We start from the raw sequence: 19,727 nt of genomic DNA, 5'->3' as shown, positions 1-19,727 counted from the left end.
TGCTTTTCCCTTGCTGCTTTTAATATTTTTTCTTTGTATTTAATTTTTGATTGTTTGATTAATCTGTGGCTTGGCATGTTTCTCCTTGGATTTATCCTGTATGGGACTCTCTGTGCTTCCTGTACTTGATTGACTATTTCCTTTCCCATATTAGGGAAGTTTTCAACCATAATCTCTTCAAATGTTTTCTCATTCCCTTTCTTTTTCTCTTCTTCTTCTGGGACCCCTATAAGTTGAATGTTGGTGCATGTAATGTTGTCCCAGAGGTCTCTGAGACTGTCCTCAATTCTTTTCATTCTTTTTTCTTTATTCTGCTCTGTGGTAGTTATTTCCACTATTTTATCTTCCAGATCACTTATCCGTTCTTCTGCCTCAGTTATTCTGTTGTTGATTCCTTATAGAGAATTTTTAGTTTCATTTATTGTGTTGTTCATCATTGTTTGCTCTTTCGTTCTTCTGTGTCCTTGTTAAACGTTTCTTGTATTTTCTCCATTGTATTTCCAAGAGTTTGGATCATCTTTACTATCTTTACTCTGAATCGTTTTTCAGGTAGACTGCCTGTTTCCTCTTCATTTGTTTGGTCTGGTGGGGTTTTTACCTTGCTCCTTCATCTGCTGTCTACTTCTCTGTCTTCTTATTTTGCTTAACTTACTGTGTTTGGGGTCTCCTTTTCTCAGGCTGCGGGTTCATAGTTCCTGTTGTGTTTGGTGTCTGCCCCCAGTGGCTAAGGTTGGTTCAGTAGGTTGTGTAGGCTTCCTGGTGGAGGAGACTTGTGCCTGTGTTCTGGTGGATGAGGCTGATTCTTATCTTTCTGGTGGGCAGGACCGCATCCGGTGGTGTGTTTTGGAGGATCTGTGAACTTATTATGATTTTAGGCGGCCTCTCTGCTAATGGGTGGGGTCATGTTCCTGTCTTGCTAGTTATTTGGCATGGGGTGTCTAGCACTGGAGCTTGCAGGCCGTTGGGCAGAGCTGGGTCTTAGCGTTGAGATGGAGATCTCTGGGAGAGCTCTCACCGATTGATATTACGTGGGGCTGGGAGGTCTCTGGTGGTCCAGTGTCCTAAACTTGGCTCTCCCACCTCAGAGGCTCAGGCCTGACACCCAGCCTGAGCACTGAGACCCTGTCAGCCACATGGATGCTGTTCATTAAAAGTTCATTAAGTAAGTCAGACAAAGACAGATATCATATGATGTCACTTATATGTGGAAGGAATCTCAATGACCTGGATGCCGGAGGCCCATGGTTCTGGAGTCGTCCTCAGGAGTCTCGCACACGCCACGTATCAAGCAAACCTCAGTCCTCTTTTACACCTGACCCCCACAAAACTCCGAGTGACAGTGAGGTGGGGCGTCTCCCAGTAGCATGGTCAGGTGGCGGGAAACTGGGTCCGGCACCGAAGTCGTGCTGGTGTGGAACCGCCACGGCCGGAGCCGGACAGCCTGGGCAGCAAACTGCACTGCGCATGCACAGGCCGCAAATCTCTCTCCTTCCAGAACCAGCGCCCCCTCAGGACTTTTAGTGAGCATGCCCACAGTCTAGGTTTCCAGGAATATGCTGGAGCTTTTCAGAGCCCCCTGTGGACAGCTCATTCACCAACTTTCCCTTTTAAGTTATTTTAGTTAGCCTATTGTTTGCCCAACTGTTATCCACTGCCTTAGGCAGCCTTGATGTTAAACATTTGCCTCTGCTTATTTTTGACAAATAACCCCCAGGGAAAGGCTGTTCACGCTGTGTCAGCTCCAAGTCAGGCCAAATAAAGACAGTCTTGTGAGGGTGGTCTTCCAGGGAGCTACTAGACAGGTCAAATAATGTCAGTTCTCTGGGAATGGGGCTTTGAAAGAGTTCCAGTCCTTTTCTACTCCTTTCAGTTTCTATAAGGGTGCTGGTTTACAGGCTGTGATTACAGGCTGCTGATTTTCAAGGTTACCGCAGACTGGAGGAGGGGGAAATGCGAATAGAGCAAGTTAAAACACCGTGAAGTACTGCTGTTCCTACCAAGATTCAGTTACTTTTCTTGAATAAATGTTCCTCAGATTGCTGCAAGCCTTTGGTTAATTTCCAGAGTTCTGAAAAGTTATTCTGAAGATGTTTTCCACTGTTATTGTTTCTTTTACAGAGCAGAGAATTTTGAGAGGTCCTTATTCCGCCATTTCTCTGACATCCCTTTTCATTTGTTTTTGCTTCAAAGTTGTTTGTTTTATCTTTAGAAATAGAAGAGACAGTATGTTTGAAGGGAAGTAAGACCTAGATTCTGTTTCAGCTATGTGAATGACATTTTCTCTGAAAATTTTGGCCTCAGTTTTTCCATCTGCAGAGGAGGGGTGCAGATGCATCTCCCCATCAACCTGTAGTGCTCTGTGGACTAAATGCTATTATGTATGTGGAGGTGCTTTGGTCCCTTTGGAAGAAAAACACTTAACTTCTTCAAGGCTTTATGATTGCTACTTCCAGTTCTGCTTCCCATTGTGTGTCCTTGATCAAGCCGCTGAACCAGTTGCTTCTGTTTCTCTTTACCATCCCACCCTCGTCTCCTCCTCTCTCTCTTTTTAAAGAAGAGACAGTGCTCATTCTCCCCATAGACATGCCAGTGAATTTAAATTGCTTTAAATGTCTTTAAAGTTACTTGAAGTTGTTCAGAAAAAAACTGCTGTTATTTTCAGTTTGACAGGAAATTAGATTATTTTGCACATATGCATTATATTTTAATGCAGTCTTGAATATGTGATTATTGGAAGTTTTTTAATATTACCCACACTCCTAGAAATAGAGTTTTGAAACACCCAATAGTCCTTTATATGCCCCCGGTTTTTTTGTTCAAGTACCTCTCTAGCTTCATCAAATCCACTTCTCTGTGGAAAGTGGTTAGAACTCAAAGTTTATTTTTTTAATTGTGGTGAAATATACGTAACAGAAAATTTACCATTTTAACCATGTTTGAGTGTACAGTTCAGTGGCATTAAATACATTCACATAGCTGTACAATGCAATGTATGTATCTCTTTTTGAAAACTATAGATTCCATAGTTCCCTGACCGTATTTGCTTTGTGAACCAATATTGTTATTACAATTAAATAGTGTGGACTGTACTGTTTTTTGGTCATTCATTTTGTAGGAAGCCATGAGTTTTATAGAACATGGTAGGTGTTGCTTTCATTGGTCCTGCTTCCTGACCTAATTTCATTTCTGAAAACAACCTACATAACCTCATTGTTCATACACAACCTGTTTAACTTTCATGTCTTTTGGTGGTGCAGGTTGTAATGCCGGCAGAAATTAACTCAGGGACCGCCGCGTCAAGAGGATTGTATCAACCAGCAACAATCTTTATGGGCCACCAAGTGTCAGCCGTCTTAGGCGTTGGAGATTTCAGTACAGAGCAGAAATCTCCCCAACCCACAAAGAACTTTTCAATTCCTGACCCACATTCACACCAACAGACAGCCCGGAGCAGTAATGTGACAGACAGCTATGTAGTACAAATTCATAGTGACACACAGTGCTTAAATAAGTCTGACAGAATAGATGGAAAGACATCTCTTCAGATGGGTGAGAAAACGCCAGTCACAGCCAGCGCGTTGTCTGAGGAGGAACAAACTCATTGCTTGGAGATAGGAAGCAACGCACGTCAGGGCAAGAGTAATTTATCTGAAGGCAGAAAGTCTGCCGAACTCCATTCCCCATTACAGGAGAGATTAAGTCCAGAGAACAGAACCACTGATTTAAAGTGTGACAGTTCCAGCAGATCAGAGGGATCAGAGGGAGAAATACTGACACGGGAGCATATTGAAGTCGAGGAAGAAAGAGCCAGACCGCCAGTCTCTCTGCCGTCAGGCTCAGAATACAGTGCATCTGAAATCGAGTGTTCTCAAGAGAAGCATCCTGCCTGGGAAGCTTCCTCAGGTGGGGTGAGAGGCTGAAATGGTTTGCTGATTTTTGTTGGTATTTAGTTTTTTGGGTGGTGATGGTCTTATGTAAGAATACAAAATACTGTCTAATTGTATCTGTCAAAAAACAAAGTAGTGACTTTGCTAACAAATTCCATTCTAATGAGTTAACTATGTACATGGAAATATTTTTGCGAGCAAATTCTCTGATTTTTAAACCCACTGTGATATTTTAAAAATATTTTTCATGGGTCTTAAAATACTGTAGTTCGCTGTGGATTGTTTATACACGTCTCTAACAGATGAACAGCTTTGCTGTGGGAGGTAGGACGTCTCACCCCTGCTGCCGCCTGAAGTCAGTGATCAGTAATCTGTTCATGTCCCCGTTACAGATCATCCTCCTCGCCGGGACCCAGAGGCACAGGAGCCCTTCAGAAAAATGTGGGAAGAGCAGGAGGAGGAGAGTGAGAGCAGCAGCAGTGACCTCACAGTTTCTGTAAGTGAAGAGGATCTGATTTTAAGGAGTCCAGAACCACAGCCAAATCCAGGTGACACGGTGGAGGAAGAAGATGGAATAGAGGCCTTAAATTTAATTCACTCCAAGCAAGAAGGAGATGCCCCATCCACTGAAAAACATAATTGTATTTTGCAAACCCTAAGCTCTCCAGATTCAAAAAAGGAATCCTCCACTAACTCGCCAACAAGAGAGTAAGCCATTCAATTTTTTTCATTGTTCTGTTTTTAGTTATAGACATTTTTAGAGACCATTCCACTGGGAGTATATTATTGAACACTCAGCCATGAATGTATAAGTTCCTTAAGTCTCATAAATAGTCTTTTAGATAAGGACTAATTTCTTTTCTTCTTTTCTTTTTTTTTTATGAAATAGCTTTAAAAGCCTGAATATCATTGAAATCATGGTGATTGGCAGTTTATAATTATATCTAAAGAATCCCTGGTTAATTCATAAGTCATTCCCCCCACCCCCTACCCACCATCCTTTTGGAAAATCAGTCATTTTGGAGTTGTAATAACACAGGTGACAAACACTTAAACTTCCTAGGAATTCAGCTTTTGAGACTAAGAACTTTGTATCTAATTAATTTGCTTAATCCTTCTATCCCTTGCCAGAGTGTCATTTTCGTCATACAATTAAATATGCATTAATAAGTTTTTGTAATTATATATCTAAGGCAGCTTTCATTTTCTGAATGTAAAAATGAGGACATTGGAGTCTCTAAGGGTAAATAGGAACATCGGTGTTATATATTTTGAACACTTATAATATCCAAGTCATAAAAGCTCATATATGATTTTTTAACTGTTGATCGGAGATAGTGGAATTGTAGAAAACATGCAAACCGTTGAGAACCAATTCTGCAATAAAAGTAGCACAAATAGCAGCAAATCTCTTAGGGATACAAGGAACTTAAGTACACAATCCGAGGTAGAGCTCGCTGTTTAAAATGAGGATACCAAGGCCAGGGGTATAGGAGTGGCACATAGGCCATGGGGGCAGACCCTCCACACAGCCTCGCCGACCCCACCCCACCCCCAGAATGTTGTTACACTATGATACCATCTGTCTCTCTCTTTCCAACAGTCCCAGCAACAGTGAAAAGCCAGGCGGGTGTTCTTGTATGCATAGGTTCATGTTCTCTTTAAAGCACCATTGAACCTTTTAATATATTGCCTCTTACCACTCATTACCTACTTACGGTGAAAAGTTTAATTTATAGTCTGATTGCCTCCAAACTGATGTTCAAGACATACTTATTAAGAGCATCCAAGTACAAAGTATTTGCGCTGTGGATGGAAGAACCAACATGGTTCTTGTCCTTGGGAGACTGGCTTTATTGCAGAGGCAAGCCAGATGGGTTTTTCTAGTAATAATACTTCTCTCTCATCGAGGAAATACGGGTATTACATACTATTAATACATCATTAGAAACTTTATTACTAAAAAGAGAATGTTTCTATTTTAGGTTTCTATTTGCAGGCTTCTTTTTATAGTTCATTGGACAAGTTCATTGGACAAGTTAGTATTTTGGTAGGCTAACTGGAGGACTAGTGTACTTACCCAAGACTCAGTCCTTTTCTGAGATGAAAAAAGTTGAGTGTGTATAGAATTAAGGACCTTCTATCTCCTATTCTCCTATGTGAATGACTGTTTCCTGTGACCCTAAAACCAAGCTCCTTGAAATGTTGGGATATAGTTTTCCAAAAGTTGTTGGAAAATAGGGGCATTTGGGGAATTTTTGAAAGTTTGTTTTAATAGAATGCCCCCAGAATGAAAGGTCAGTCAGCAGTGGTGGTTTTCTGTGTCCGTGTTACCAAATTTGAGTCTGTTGACTTTCTGTGGTGAAAGTCCTCCCCAGGCCATAGATCGATGCTGGTTTTAAATGGTGCTGGCTAGCTTGCCGACTCCCCACTGCTCTTGAGGGGCCTGCATTCTCTTCTTTCCTCTCTAGCATTTGCTCTTCTTCTTTGCTCAGAGGGTTGATTATTAACCTGAGCCTGTGACTTCATACTTACAGAGTACTGCTCTGACCTCAGAGGTTCTCAGTTTACTTTAGGATCTGTTGAGGGCCTGGAGAGAAATTACTAGAAGGGATTTTAGTTAACAGAGGTGAAGAGGTGGGACAAAGGAAGACACACAGAAGGATTTGAACAGGAAACTGGAACCTCTGATTTGATGAGAGTGATGATGATGACTTCAGACACACCTGGGAGATACTGCAGTCTGGTTCCAGGACACAATAAAACGAGTCTCATGAGAAGGCAAGTCACACGAATATTTTGGTTCCCCAGTGCGTCCATGTTGTGGCATGTTTCAGAACTTCATTTATTTTTATGGCTGAATCATAGTCCAATGTATGGATAAACCACATTTTATTTATCCACGCATCTGTTGATGGACACTGCGGTTGCTTCCACCTTTAAAAGCCAAGTGACTTTGAGAAGCTTCATGGCCTGCTCCCATGGCCACCTCCAGATGTTGAGCATGTGATTCATGTATGTGAGCTGACCCTCCATTGCAAGCTGCAATTAACTCTTCTCAGAAGAACACTTACTACAATGAAGCTGCCCAAAAGAAATGTTGAGAAGGAGGCCCTTGAATCTTTTATTTTCTTAAGGAGTGAGTAGTTTGCTACAAATGTCGGTACAAAGCCCCATGACTTAAAACACCAGACATTTATCATTTGTCATGTGACAGGTGGTTGGCCCAGTGTCAGTTGGGGCCACAGGGATAACTTGGCCACTTGTCCCTCATCTGGGAGATTAGTCCAGCCTCAGTCACCTGGTAGAGGTAGCAGAGTTCCCAAGACAGCAAGAGGGCAAGGCCAGTGCACAGATGCTTCTTAAGTGTCTGCTTGCATCATGTTTGCTAATGTCCCATTGGCTAAAAACATTCACAGGGCCCAGCACAGTGTCAGAAGGTAGATAAAGACAGCCCATCTCTTGATGAGGAGTGGCAGAGTTGCATTGCAAAGGATGTGTATCCAGGGATGAGAAGTTTATCGTCATTTTTTGTAACCCACCACTGTACTTCAGGACAAATTCAAATAAAGATAAGCTTGATGTGAGTCCAAAGGGTCAGGAAAGGTTTTATACAGGTGTTGATGCAGCATCTTAAAGGATGTACAGGTTTGAATAAGGAGGAGGAGGGAAAGGGGTGGATTAGGTCTGAAGGAAGAGTGCAACTAGGAACGCAGGTACAGAGAACACAAGGGGGAAGGGGGCAGGCAGAGGGTGTGGCTGAAGGCTTATCCATGAGGGGTTGTCAGAGTGGAGGTTTGAAATGTCTCCTGGGACATGGTTGAGAAAGGCCTTGAGTATCCAGTTAACGTATTTAGAGTTATCTCTATGTTTTGCAGAATTGTTGAAGGCTATTTTGAGAGAAGGGGGTAGTATGGTGAATCACTTGATTTAGGAGAATTAATCTGATGTTAGTTTCATCAGGATGACTTACCCATGAGATAGCCAGAATTCTGAGATGGCCCCCGAAATTCCTGCCCCTGGTGTACACCTGTATGATCCCCTCGCCTTGAGTGTGGGCAGGACAGTGAGGGTGGTGGAGCTGCCTGCCGTGATTAGGATGTCATATGACAGAGATGAAGAATTTTGCAGATAATCAAAAGGACTTATCCAGATTGGACCTGATGTAAGTGGATCAGGCTTTAAAAAGAACGGGCTCAGAGATTCAAAGCAGCTGAGATATTCTCCTGTTTACCTGCCATTTTGTGGAGGCCACGTGGCAAGAAGTGGTGTGCAGCATCTGGGAGCTGAGGACCTCAGTCCTTCCGTCATAAGGAACTGAACTCTGCCAGATACCAGTGAACCCGGAAGAGGACCCTGAGTCTTAGATGAGATTGCATCCCAGCCGACACCTTGATTTCAGCCTCGTGACACTGAGTGGAGACCCCACTAACCCATACCCAGACCCCAGACCCCTGGGAACTGTGAGATAAATTTGTGTTACATGCTAAATTTGTGGTAATTTGTTATGTAGCAATAGGAAATTAATACAGTTGAACTGGAATCAAGGATTATAACTTTGCAGGGATTGTATGGGTAGAAGTCGCTACACATAACAGGCTGAATCAGATGTGTTCAGGGTCCAGTGTGGGAGCACATGATGACAGGGGGTCGGAGTGAGCAGCCCAGCAGCCAGAATAACCTGTGCTTTCCCTTCCCTGTACCGTCACCATCTGAGCAGGTGCCTTTTCACACAGGGCCCCATGCAGGTGAGCAGGGATGGAAGGGGGTAGACAGGTAGGGACCTAGAAAAGTGGGTGTGCACATCTGTATTAACCAACAAGCTGTTTCTCACGCAAACATTATTTCTCTGGTTCTTTCTCTAGTGAATGAAGCAATGTATTGAGAGTTTTTTGTTTTGCTCTGTTTGTTTACAAATGTGTAATGTCATAGATCCACCTTTGCAATGTCATCCAAAGTAGTTTTACTGTCTAAAAATTCCCTTTGCTCCATCTACTCATCTCTCTTTCCTCCCATCACCCAAACCTCTGGTAACCACTGATTTTTTTATTGTCTCTGTAGTTTACCTTTTCCAAATGTCATGTACTTGGAGTTAGACAGCATGTGGCCTTTTCAGATCGACTTCTTTCACTAAGCAGTATGCATTTTAGATTCCGTCCTGTCTTTTCATGGCCTGATAGCTCATTTCTTTTCAGTGCTGAATAATATTCCATTATCTGGATATACCACAGTTTATCCATTCACCTACTGAAGAACATCTCTGTGGCTGCCACGTTTGGGCAATTATGAATAAAGCTGCTGTGGACATCCATGTGGAGGTTTTTGTGTAGACATAGGGTTTCAACTCATTTGGGTAAATATACCGAGGAGCGTAATTGCTGGAGTGTATGGTAGACTATGTTTAGCTTTGTAAGAAACCCCCAAATTGTCTTCCACAGAGGCTGTACCATTTTTATTCTCACGAACAATGAAAGAGAGTTCTTGTTGCCGTACATCCTTGTCAGCATTTGGTGTTGTCGGTTTTCTCGATTTTAGCCATCCTAATAGGTATGTGATGATATCTCGTTGTTTTCATTTGCAATTCCCTGATGACATATGATGTTGAGCATCTTTTCATGTACTTATTTACCATTCATATATCTTCTTTGGTGAGATGTCTGTTCACATCTTTTGTCTATTTTTTAATTGGATTCTTATTTTTATTATTGAGGGTTTTTTTTAAAATAAATTTATTTTTATTTTTGGCTGCATTGGGTCTTTGTTGCTGCACACGGGCTTTTCTCTAGTTGCAGTGAGCAGGGGCTACTCTTTGTTGCGGTGCATGGACTTCTCACTGGGTGGCTTCCCTTGTTGCAGAGCACAGGCTCCAGGCACATGGGCTTCAGTAGTTGTGGCACTCGGGCTCAGTAGTTGTGGCTCACGGGCTCTAGAGTGCAGGCTCAGTAGTTGTGGTACACGGGCTTAGTTGCTCCGTGGCATGTGGGATCTTCCCAGACCAAGACTCGAACCCGTGTCCCCTGCATTGGCAGGTGGATTCTTAACCCCTGCGCCACCAGGGAAGTCCTTATTGTTGAGTTTTAAGAGCTCTTTGTATATTTCAGATACAGGTCCTTTATCAGAGAGATAATGTGATTTTCAAATATTTTCTCCCAGTCTGCAGCTTGTCTTTCCATTTTCTTGACAGTGTCTTTTTCAGAACAGAAGATTTTGTTTTTGTTTTATTTCTTTTTTTAAGCCACTCTAGGGGTGGCCGGCACCAGCAGCAAGTTCCACCACTGCTGCTGGTATGAGCTACTCAAGGCACCAACCAGCCATCTTGAGAGCCCCAGAAGTTTTCATTTTAATAAAGTCCAGTTTATCAATTTTGTCCTTGTATTGTGTATTTGGTATTGTATCTAAAAATCATCACCAAATCCAAGGTCACCTAGATTTCCTCTTATGTTATCTTCTAGAAATATTATAGTTTGGCATTTTACATTTAGATCTGTGATCATTTTGGTTAATTTTTGTGAAAGATATAAGGTCAGTGTCTAGATTTATTTTTTTTCATGTGGATATGTGGATATCTTTTTGTTCCAGTACCATCTGTTGAAAAGACTGTCCTTTCTCCATTGAATTGTCTTTGCTCCTTCATAAAAGAACAGTTGACTATATTTGTGTGCGTCTATTTCTGGGCTCTGTATTCTGTTCCATTATCTATTTGTCTGTTTCTTCACCAATACCATACTGTCTTGATTATGGCTGCTTTATAGTAAATCTTGAAGTTGTGAAATGTCAGGTCTCTGACTTCATTTTTCTTCAGTGCTGCATTGGCTGCTCTGAGTCTTTTGACCTTCCCTATAAATTTTAGAATCTATTTGTCACTGTCACACCAAAAAAAATAACTTGCTGGAATTTTGACTGAAGTTGTATTGAATCCATAGATCAAGTTGGGAAGCGCTGACGTCTTAACAGTGTTGAGTATTCCTGTGCATGAAATTGGAATATCTCTCCATTTATTTAGATGTTGATTTCTTTCATCAGTTTTGCAGTTTTCTTCTTGCAGTTCTTGTACATATATTGTTAGACTTATTCTTCAGTACTTCTGTTTTTGGTGCTAATGTAAATGGTATTTTGTTTTTAATTTTAAATCCCAATTATTCATTGCTGCTGTATAGGAAAGGAATTGACTTCTGTATATTAACCTTATATCCTGCAACATTGCTATAATCATTGATTAGTTCCAGGGTTTTGGAGTTTTTTGGTTGATTCTTTGGCATTTTCCACATAGACAAGCATGTCATCTTTGATTAAAGACAGTTTTATTTCTCTTTTAATCAATGTCTTGTATTTCCTTTTTCTGTCTTATTGTATTAGTTAGGACTTCTAGTACAGTGTTGAGTAATAGTGGTGAGAAGGGACATTCTTGCCTTGTTCTTGATGTTATAGGGAAGGAATCTTGTTCTTCCCCATTAAGCATAATGTTAGCTGTAGGTTTTTTGTAGATGTTCTTTATCAAGTTGAGGAAGTTCCCCTCTGTTCCAGGTCTGAGAGTTTTTTATCATGAATGAATGTTGAGTTTTTCTTATGCTTTTTCTATACCTAATGATAATGATCATCTGATTTTTCTTCTTTAGCCTGTTGTGATGGATTTCATTCATTAATTTTCAAATGTTGAATCAGCCTTCCATGCCTGGGATAAAATTCATTTGGTCATGGTGTATAATTTTTTTATACATTGATGGAGTCAGCTTGCAAATATTTTGTTAAGGATTTTTGCATCTACGTTCATGAGAGATACTGATCTGTAGTTTTCCTTTCTTCTGATGTCTTTGTTTTGGGTATAAAGGTAATGGTAGCTTTATAAAATGAGTTAGGAAGTATTCCCTCCGCTTCTGTCCTCTGAAAGAGATCGTAGAGAATTGGCAGTATAATTTCTTCTTGAAATATTCAGTAGAATTCACCAGTGAACCCAGCTGGACCTGGTGCTTTGTTTTGGAAGATTATTATTGATTCAGTTTCCTTAACATACATGGTTCTACTCATATTACCTACATCTGTTTGTGTGAGATTTGGTAGATTGTATCCTTCAAGAAATTGGTCCATTTCATCTAAGTTAAGAAATTTGTGAACATAGAGTTCTTATTACTCCTTTATTATCTTTTTAATGTCCATGGGATCAATAATGATAGTCTCTTATTTCTAATATCTGTGTCTTCTCTCTTTTTTTCTTGGTTAGCCTGGTGTTATAGACTGAATTTGTTTGTGTCCCCAAAATTTATATGTTGAAGCCCCAGTTCCCAAGTGACTATATTTATAGATAAGATCTGTGAAGAGGCAATAAAAAGTTAAATGAAGTCATAAGGGTGAGGCCCTAATCCTGTAGAGGTGGTGCCCTTGTAAGAAGAGGAAGAGACACCCAGAGCTCTTCCTTCTGTGCTATGTGAGGACACAGAAGGGGGCCAATCTGCAAGTCTCACCAGGGACCAAATCAGTCAGCACCTTGACCTTGGACTTCCCTGCCTCCAGAATTATGAAAAATAAATTCCTGTTGTTTAACACAGTTTGTGGTATTTTGTTATGGCAGCCTGAGCAGACAAATACACCTGACTAGAGGTTTATCCATTTTGGTTTGTTGTTTTGTTTCTTTTTTAAATAACCAGCTTTTTGCTTTGTTGATTTTCTTTTTTGTTCTCTTGTTTTCAATTTCATTGGTTTCTGCTCTAAATTTTATTATTTCTCCTGCTTGCTTTGGATTTAACTTGCTCTTTTTTCTCGTTTCCTAGGGTAGAGGCTTTGATTATTTATTTTAGATCTTCTAAAACATACATTTAATGTTATAAATTTCCCTGTAAGCACTGTTTTCACTGCATCTCATAAATTTTGATAAATTGTATTTTCATTTTCATTCAATTCAAAATATTTTAAAATTTCTCTTAAGACTTCTTCTTGACCAGTGTATTATCTAGAAGTGTGTTGTTTAATCTCCAAATATTTTTAGATTTCCTGTTATCTTTCTGTTATTGATCTTATTGTGATCTGAGAGGATACTCTCTATGACTTTTGTTCTTTTAACTTTGTTGAGGTGTATTTTATGGCCCAGAATGTGGTTTATCTTGGCAAATGTTCCATGTGAGCTTGAGAATAATGTGTATTTTGCTGTTGTTGGATGAAGTGTCCTATATATGTCAGTTAGATCAAGTTGATTAATGGTGCTCTCCAGTTCAGCTGTATCCTTGCTGACTGTTTACCTGCTAGATACATCAGTTACTGGTATAGGTGAGTTGAAGTATTCAGTTGTAAGAGTGGATTTATCTTTTTCTTCTTGCAGTTCTCCCAGTTTTTGCTTATGTATTTTGATGCTCTGTTGTTGCATACATACACATTAAGGATTTCTATGATATTCCTAGGTGTGCTGTTTTGGGTGTTTATCCTGCTTGGTGTTCTCTGAACTTCCCGGATCTGTGGTTTGGAAAATTCTCAGCCATTATTTCTTCAGATATTCCTTCTGCTCCTTTCTCTCTTTTTTCTTCTAGTATTCCCATTACTTTTGTAAGTTTTGTTAAGAGATTTCCAAACTGTCTACCAAAGTGGCTGTAGCATTTTGCATTCTTACCAGCAATGAATGGGAGTTCTTGTCACTCCACATCCTCACCACCATTTGGTGTTATCAGTGTTCTGGATTGGGGCCATTCTTAGCGTTGTGCAGTGGTATTTCATTGTTTTATGTATGTATGTATGTATGTCTGGCTGTGCTATGTGGCTTGTGGGATCTTAGTTCCCCGACCAGGAATCGAACCCATGCCTCCTGCAGTGGAAGCATGGAGTCTTAACCACCAGACCGCCAGGGATTTCCCCTCATTGTTGTTTTAATTTGCATTTCCCTGATGACATAGGATGTGGAACATCGTTACATATGCTTATTTACTGTACGTACATCTTTGGTGAGATCTCTCTTAAGTCTTTGGCCCAGTTTTAGTTGAGCTGTTATTTTTCTTATTGTTGAATTTTAAGAGTTCTTTATATATTTTGGATAACAGTCCTTTATCAAACGTGTCTTTTGCAAATATTTTCTCCCAGTATGTGGGTTGTCTTCTCATTCTCTTGGCGTTATCTTTTGTAGAGTATGAGTTTTTCCTTTTAATCAAGTCCAGCTTATCAATTAATTCTTTCACGGATCCATGCCTTTCGTGTTGTATCTAAAAAGTCATCGCCATATCCAAAGTCATTTAGGTTTTCTCTTATGTTATCTTTTAGGAGTTTCATAGTTTTGTGTTTTACGTTTAGAACTGTGAACCGTTTTGAGTAAATTTTTGTGAAGGGTATAATGTCTGTGTTTGGATTCTTTTTTTTTTTTGCATGTGGATGTCCACTTGTTACAGCATGTTGATGAAAAGTTAACTTTTGTGGGGGTGGTTATCTTTCATTTGAAGATATTTTTTTAATTGAGATATAATTGACATATAACTTTATATTAGTCTCAGGTGTACAACATAATGATTTGATATTGGTATACATTGCAAAATGATCATCACAGTAAGGCTAGTAACATCCAACACCACACAGTTAAAATTTTTTTTATTGTGAAAATTTTAAGGATTTACTCTCTTAACAGCCTTCAAATATATACTACAATATTATTAACTATAGTCACCATGCTCTATGTTACATCCCCAGAACTTACTTTATAACTGGAAGTTTGTACACTGTACTGCCTTCACCCATTTGGCCTCCTCCCACCCTTTGCCCACCTCTGGCAACCACCAAACCACCAATCTGTTTTCTGTATCTATTAATTGAGGTTTTTTTTAGATTCTACATATAAGTGAGATCATACAGCATTTGTCTTTCCCTGACTGATTTATTTCACTTAGCATAATGCCCTCAAAGTCCATCCATGTTGTCACAAATTGCAGGATTTCCTTCTTTGTTATGGCTGAATAATATTCCATTGTAAATATATAGCACAATTTCTTTATCCACTCATCCATCACTGGACACTTAGGTTGCTTCCATATCTTGACTATTGCAAATGATGCTTCAGTGAACCTGGGGGTGTGTATATCTCTTCAAGTTAGTGTTTTCATTTCCTTCAGATAAATACCGAGAACTGGAATTGCTGGCTCATATGGTAGTTCTATTTTTAATTTTTTGAGGAACCTCCATACTGTTTTCCATAGTGGCTGCACCAATTTACATTCCCACCAACAGTGCACAAGCGTTCCCTTTTCTCTCCCTTTTCTCCTTGCCAACACTTGTTATTTCTTTTCTTTTTTTTTTTTTTGTGGTATGCGGGCCTCTCACTGTTGTGGCCTCTCCCATTGCAGAGCACAGGCTCCAGACGTGCAGGCTCAGTGGCCATGGCTCACGGGCCCAGCCACTCCACGGCATGTGGAATCTTCCCAGACCGGGGCACGAACCCGTGTCCCCTGCATCAGCAGGTGGACTCTCAACCACTGCGCCACCAGGGAAGCCCTTCTTTTCTTTTTGATGGTAGCAGTTTTAACGTGTAAGATGATATCTCATTGTGGTTTTTATTGCATTTCCCTGATGATCAGTGATGTTGAGAACTTTTTCATGTACTTGTTGGCTGTCTGTATATCTTCTTTGGAAGGATGTCTGTTCAGATCCTCTGCCCATTTTTAATCAGATTGTTTGGGTTTTTTGCTGTTAAGTTGTATGAGTTCTTTATATATTTTGGATATTGACCCCTTATCAGACAAATGATATGCACATATTTTCTCCCATTCAGTAGGTTGCCTTTGTATTTTGTTGCTGGCTTCCTTTGCTGTGTAGGATTTTTTTAGTTTGATATCGTCCCACTTGTCTATTTTTGCTTTTGTTGCCTGTGCTTTTGGTGTCATATCCAAGATATCTTTGCTAAGACCAGTATCAGGTAGCTTTTCTCCTGTGTTTTCTTCTAGGAGTTCTGTAGCTTCAGGTCTTACATTTAAGTCTTTAATCCATTTTGAGTTGATTTTTGTATGGTGTAATATAAGGGTCCAACTTTGTTCTTTTGCATGTAGCTATCCAGTTTTCCACCACCATTTGTGGAAGAGGTTGTCTTTTCCCCACAGTGTATTTTCTCCATCGTGACACTCTTGTCAAAGATCATTTGGCTGTATGTGCATGGCTTTATTCTGTTCCATTTGTCTATGTCTGTATTTATGCCAGTACCATGCTGTTTTGATTACTGTAGCTTTGTAATATGTTATAAAACAAGAAAGTGAGTCCTCCTGCTTTGTTCTTTTTTCTCAATATTATTTTGGCTATTCAGAGTCCTTTGTGATTCCAAATGAATTTTAGGATTGTTTGCTATTTTTCTGTAAAAAATGCCACTGGGAGGTTGAGGGATTGCATTGAATCTGTAGATCATGTTGGGTAGTATATACATTTGAACAGCATTAAGTCTTCAAACCCATGAACACAAGTTGTCTTTCCATTTATTTGTGTTTAATTTCTTTCAACAGTGTTTTGTAGTTTTCAATGTGCAACTTGCCTCCTTGGTTAAGTTTATTTTTAAGTATTTTGTTCTTGTTTTTTTTTTTTAACAACGTAACAGGAGTAACAGTTTTTTTAAAAATATTTATTTATTTATTTGGCTGCGTTGGGTCTTGGTTGTGACATGCGGGATCTTTAGTTGCGACATGCAGGATCTAGTTCTCTGACCAGGGATCGAACCCGGGGCCCCCTGCATTGGGAGCACGGAGTCTTAACTACTGGACCACAAGGGAAGTCCCTATTTTGTTCTTTTATGCTATTATATATGGGATTATTTTCTTAATTTCCCCTTTAGATTGTTCATTGTATAGAAATGCAACTGATTTTTTGTGTGTTGACTTTGTACCCTGCAACTCTGCTGAATCATCATAGTATAAATGTGTTTTAAAGCCATGGGCCCTGAGAGGACGGTTAGGAAGTAAGCATACATAGGAAAGCAGCCCAAGGCCTGACTCCACAGTCAAGGTCAGGAAGATCAGAAGGAACCAGAAAAGGAGTCTGGGAGGAGTCTGTGGTGAAGAGTGAGGAGAACTGAGGGCCAGGCTTGTGCTATAGATGCCAAGTAGAGTGTTTTAAGTGGGGTTTAGAGAGATTAAATAACCTTCCTAGGGCACACAGCTGGCTGGAGGTGCAGGTGACGTCCAGCCTGGAGGGCACATGCCAGAATTCATGCTCCTAATTTCTGCGCTCTGCCATGCAAATCACAACCATGACGGCGGTGGTGTTCCCTTCAGTAGCACCAGCTCTGTGCCAGATACTGTTGTGAGAGCTTTATTTATAATAACCCATTTATTCCTATCACCATCGTCATCTTATAGAGGCGGAAACTGAGAAACAGAGAGGTTGTTGAGAGTCACAAAGTGGCTCAGTGTGCTTTGAACTCAGCCGTCTGGGTCCAGAGTCTGCATTCTTAACTGTCTGCCAGTTATTCTCTCCACTGCCTACGTAACTGGAGTGTCATCAAGGGTAATATTTCATAAGGTTGAATAAGGAAGCTCAAGAAACAAATAGATTCTTTAATTAGAAAAAGAAAAGAAAACCAAGCAGCGGCAGTTTGACCTTTGGCTCTGTGCATATTGATTTTTGTGCCTTCCAGCCTCAAATAAGCTGATGAAGTGCTATGTACCTTTCTTCCAGCTTGAACAAAGTACTTGCCGAGTTGCTTTGTTCTTTCTCCCCCTGGAGCATGCCTGAAAGCTAAATGTAATACTGCCTTTTAAGTTAAGTCAAATGAAAGCCTTGGTTTCTCAAGGTCCTAAAAATGCGATCACATAGATTGAATCTCATCCAGTGATTTTAATTTAGCCCCTCTCAGAAGTTAAATATAGGAAGGAAATTCTTGCATCTGAGAAAGACTTGCTGGTGGAAATCATGTTGCCTGGAGTAATAGGTTACAACCAAATTCTTTGGAATTTACCCAGCGTTCACTTTTAGAGGAGCTGGAAGCACACTGATAAATGCAGTGTTCCTTCTGATGTGATGGCACCTTCAGATAGCTGTTCTCAGTTGTTTTTTTCTTCACTGTCGCTTGTTTTTCCTGGACATGACCTCTGCCCCTCAGTACAGGTGCTCCCCTGAGCTTTTTCTTGCCACTCCACATATTCTGGCTTTTGTTCTCAAAGTAAGGCTGTGCAATACACTTCTGGAAAAAATAACCCCGTGCCGGGGTGGGGGTGGGGTGCACAGTGCATCCCCTTCACGTTCAACCTGGCACTTCATTCTCCAGTCTTGCCTGTGCCTCTCCTGTTAGCTCATCTGTTTTGATCTGAAAAATCTGAGACTTTTCTTATGTTTGTTTTGGTTTAAATTTTTAAAGTCCATAACCAGGTTTTCAAGAGGGCAGTAATCCTGAGACGTGATTGTCAGCAGAGTAGGCAGTAATTACAGCCATTATCACCTGGTGTGTATACAGATGTTAAAAGAACTCTCCATTGGCCAGCCTCAGCCTGGTGTCCCACCTTTGCCAGCCATCTCATCACAGGCTGCTGGCCTCAGTCAGAAGAGGTGACCTGGAGCGAAGGCAGTGTGGGGAATGCTGAGAAGCACTTGCAAAGGTTACAAAAGAGCTGCTTTCACCAGCAAGACAGATCTGCTGATGAAAATTTCCTCCATTTTTGTTTGATTACTTATTCCAGTTCTTAAATGCTTATATGTATATTCAGGTTTTCATGTATTTTGAGTCAGTTTTGAAAATCTATAGTGTACTAGAAAGAGATCCATTTTCTAAGTTTTCAAATTTGTGGGCATATTTTATATTTTAGAATTTCTACTGTGTCAATAATTATGTCCCCTTTTTTCTTTGCTCTTTTTTGGAATGACTTATATATATATAAAATATGTGAGTTTCAGGAAGAAACCTAAAGAGGATTTACATTTGCTCCCGGCAGCGTCTCGGGCAGAAGCAGTCCTGGGTTACTTTCATCCAGGTCTGAGGATTGAGATGGGTTGAAGCCAGGCTTTGGTCCCTCTGAGGGCCAGACTGTATCTGTTTCACCCTTATCTGTAGGAAGTAGCCCTATGAGTTTCCAGTTCCAAGTGTGGATGATTTATTAGGGCTCCCCTTCCTTGGTGGACCTGGACTTGAGTTTTTATTCTCTTGCTCTCTGAGGTCATCCAAAGCTCCACTCAGCTTCTCACACTTATTAGCTACCTTTTCAGAAATTGGCACATGCCCTTCAAAGAAAAGGTGCCCCCAAATGTTAGGCTCATCTCTCTGAATTTCCTTTTTCTCTAGATTTTGATCCTGTAGTTCTTTCCTACTTTATCTCTCTAATGTTATCAAAGACATATTTATATATATATATATTTGGTCTTAATGCAAAGATTAGCTTGCATTACCAACAAGAAGCTGAACTCCTTATCTTAGGTACTTTTTAAGATAAGTGTTATTACTGAAGGATAGCATGCATGCAGAAAAGTGAACAAATCTTGAATATGCTGCTCGACTAATTATGACAGGTGAATACGTGGTCACCCCGCCCAGGCGAGAAACAGCATGAGCACCCAAGCCTCCCCCTCCCTTCCCCACCATGTCCCCTGCTCCCGTCTCCCTCACAGTTACTTCTTCTTGGCCGCTGCTTCCTTTCTGAAGACCTAGGAAACCAGATCTCATTTGGCCACTTTCACTTTTAATTATGAAACGCATAGTTTTGGCCGCGTCATTTCTAATTTGGTTTGCCCTTTACCTTTTAAATCTGTTCCTGGAACGGCTTTCTCCCCTTGCATGTCATCTTTCTTCCCTTGTGACGAGCCCTCTCGAGTCTGTTAACAATTTGTCCCTTCAGATTGTACACAATACTTTCTTGTTTTCCTGTGTGTGATTTCTAGAAAGCCTTCCAAACTGATGACCATGTGCTGACA

General features: G+C 40.5%; 1 protein-coding gene across 6 annotated transcripts in view; it reads left to right on the top strand.

Moving 5' to 3' along the window:
- KIZ (kizuna centrosomal protein) overlaps nt 1-19,727 on the top strand; it is a 113,670-nt gene that overhangs the window by 39,457 nt on the left and 54,486 nt on the right. For all 6 annotated transcript variants that reach the window (XM_060123021.1, XM_060123019.1, XM_060123017.1 and 3 more), the window contains exons 5-6: nt 3,258-3,903; nt 4,280-4,595. In XM_060123021.1, coding sequence (XP_059979004.1) covers nt 3,258-3,903; nt 4,280-4,595 — 962 coding nt within the window. The remainder of the gene's footprint in view (nt 1-3,257; nt 3,904-4,279; nt 4,596-19,727) is intronic.

Source organism: Lagenorhynchus albirostris, chromosome 15 (genome assembly GCF_949774975.1).
Source record: "Lagenorhynchus albirostris chromosome 15, mLagAlb1.1, whole genome shotgun sequence".
Taxonomy (NCBI): domain Eukaryota; kingdom Metazoa; phylum Chordata; class Mammalia; order Artiodactyla; family Delphinidae; genus Lagenorhynchus; species Lagenorhynchus albirostris.
The sequence above is the reverse complement of the archived record's forward strand: the minus strand, read 5'-3'. Positions and strand labels throughout refer to the sequence as shown.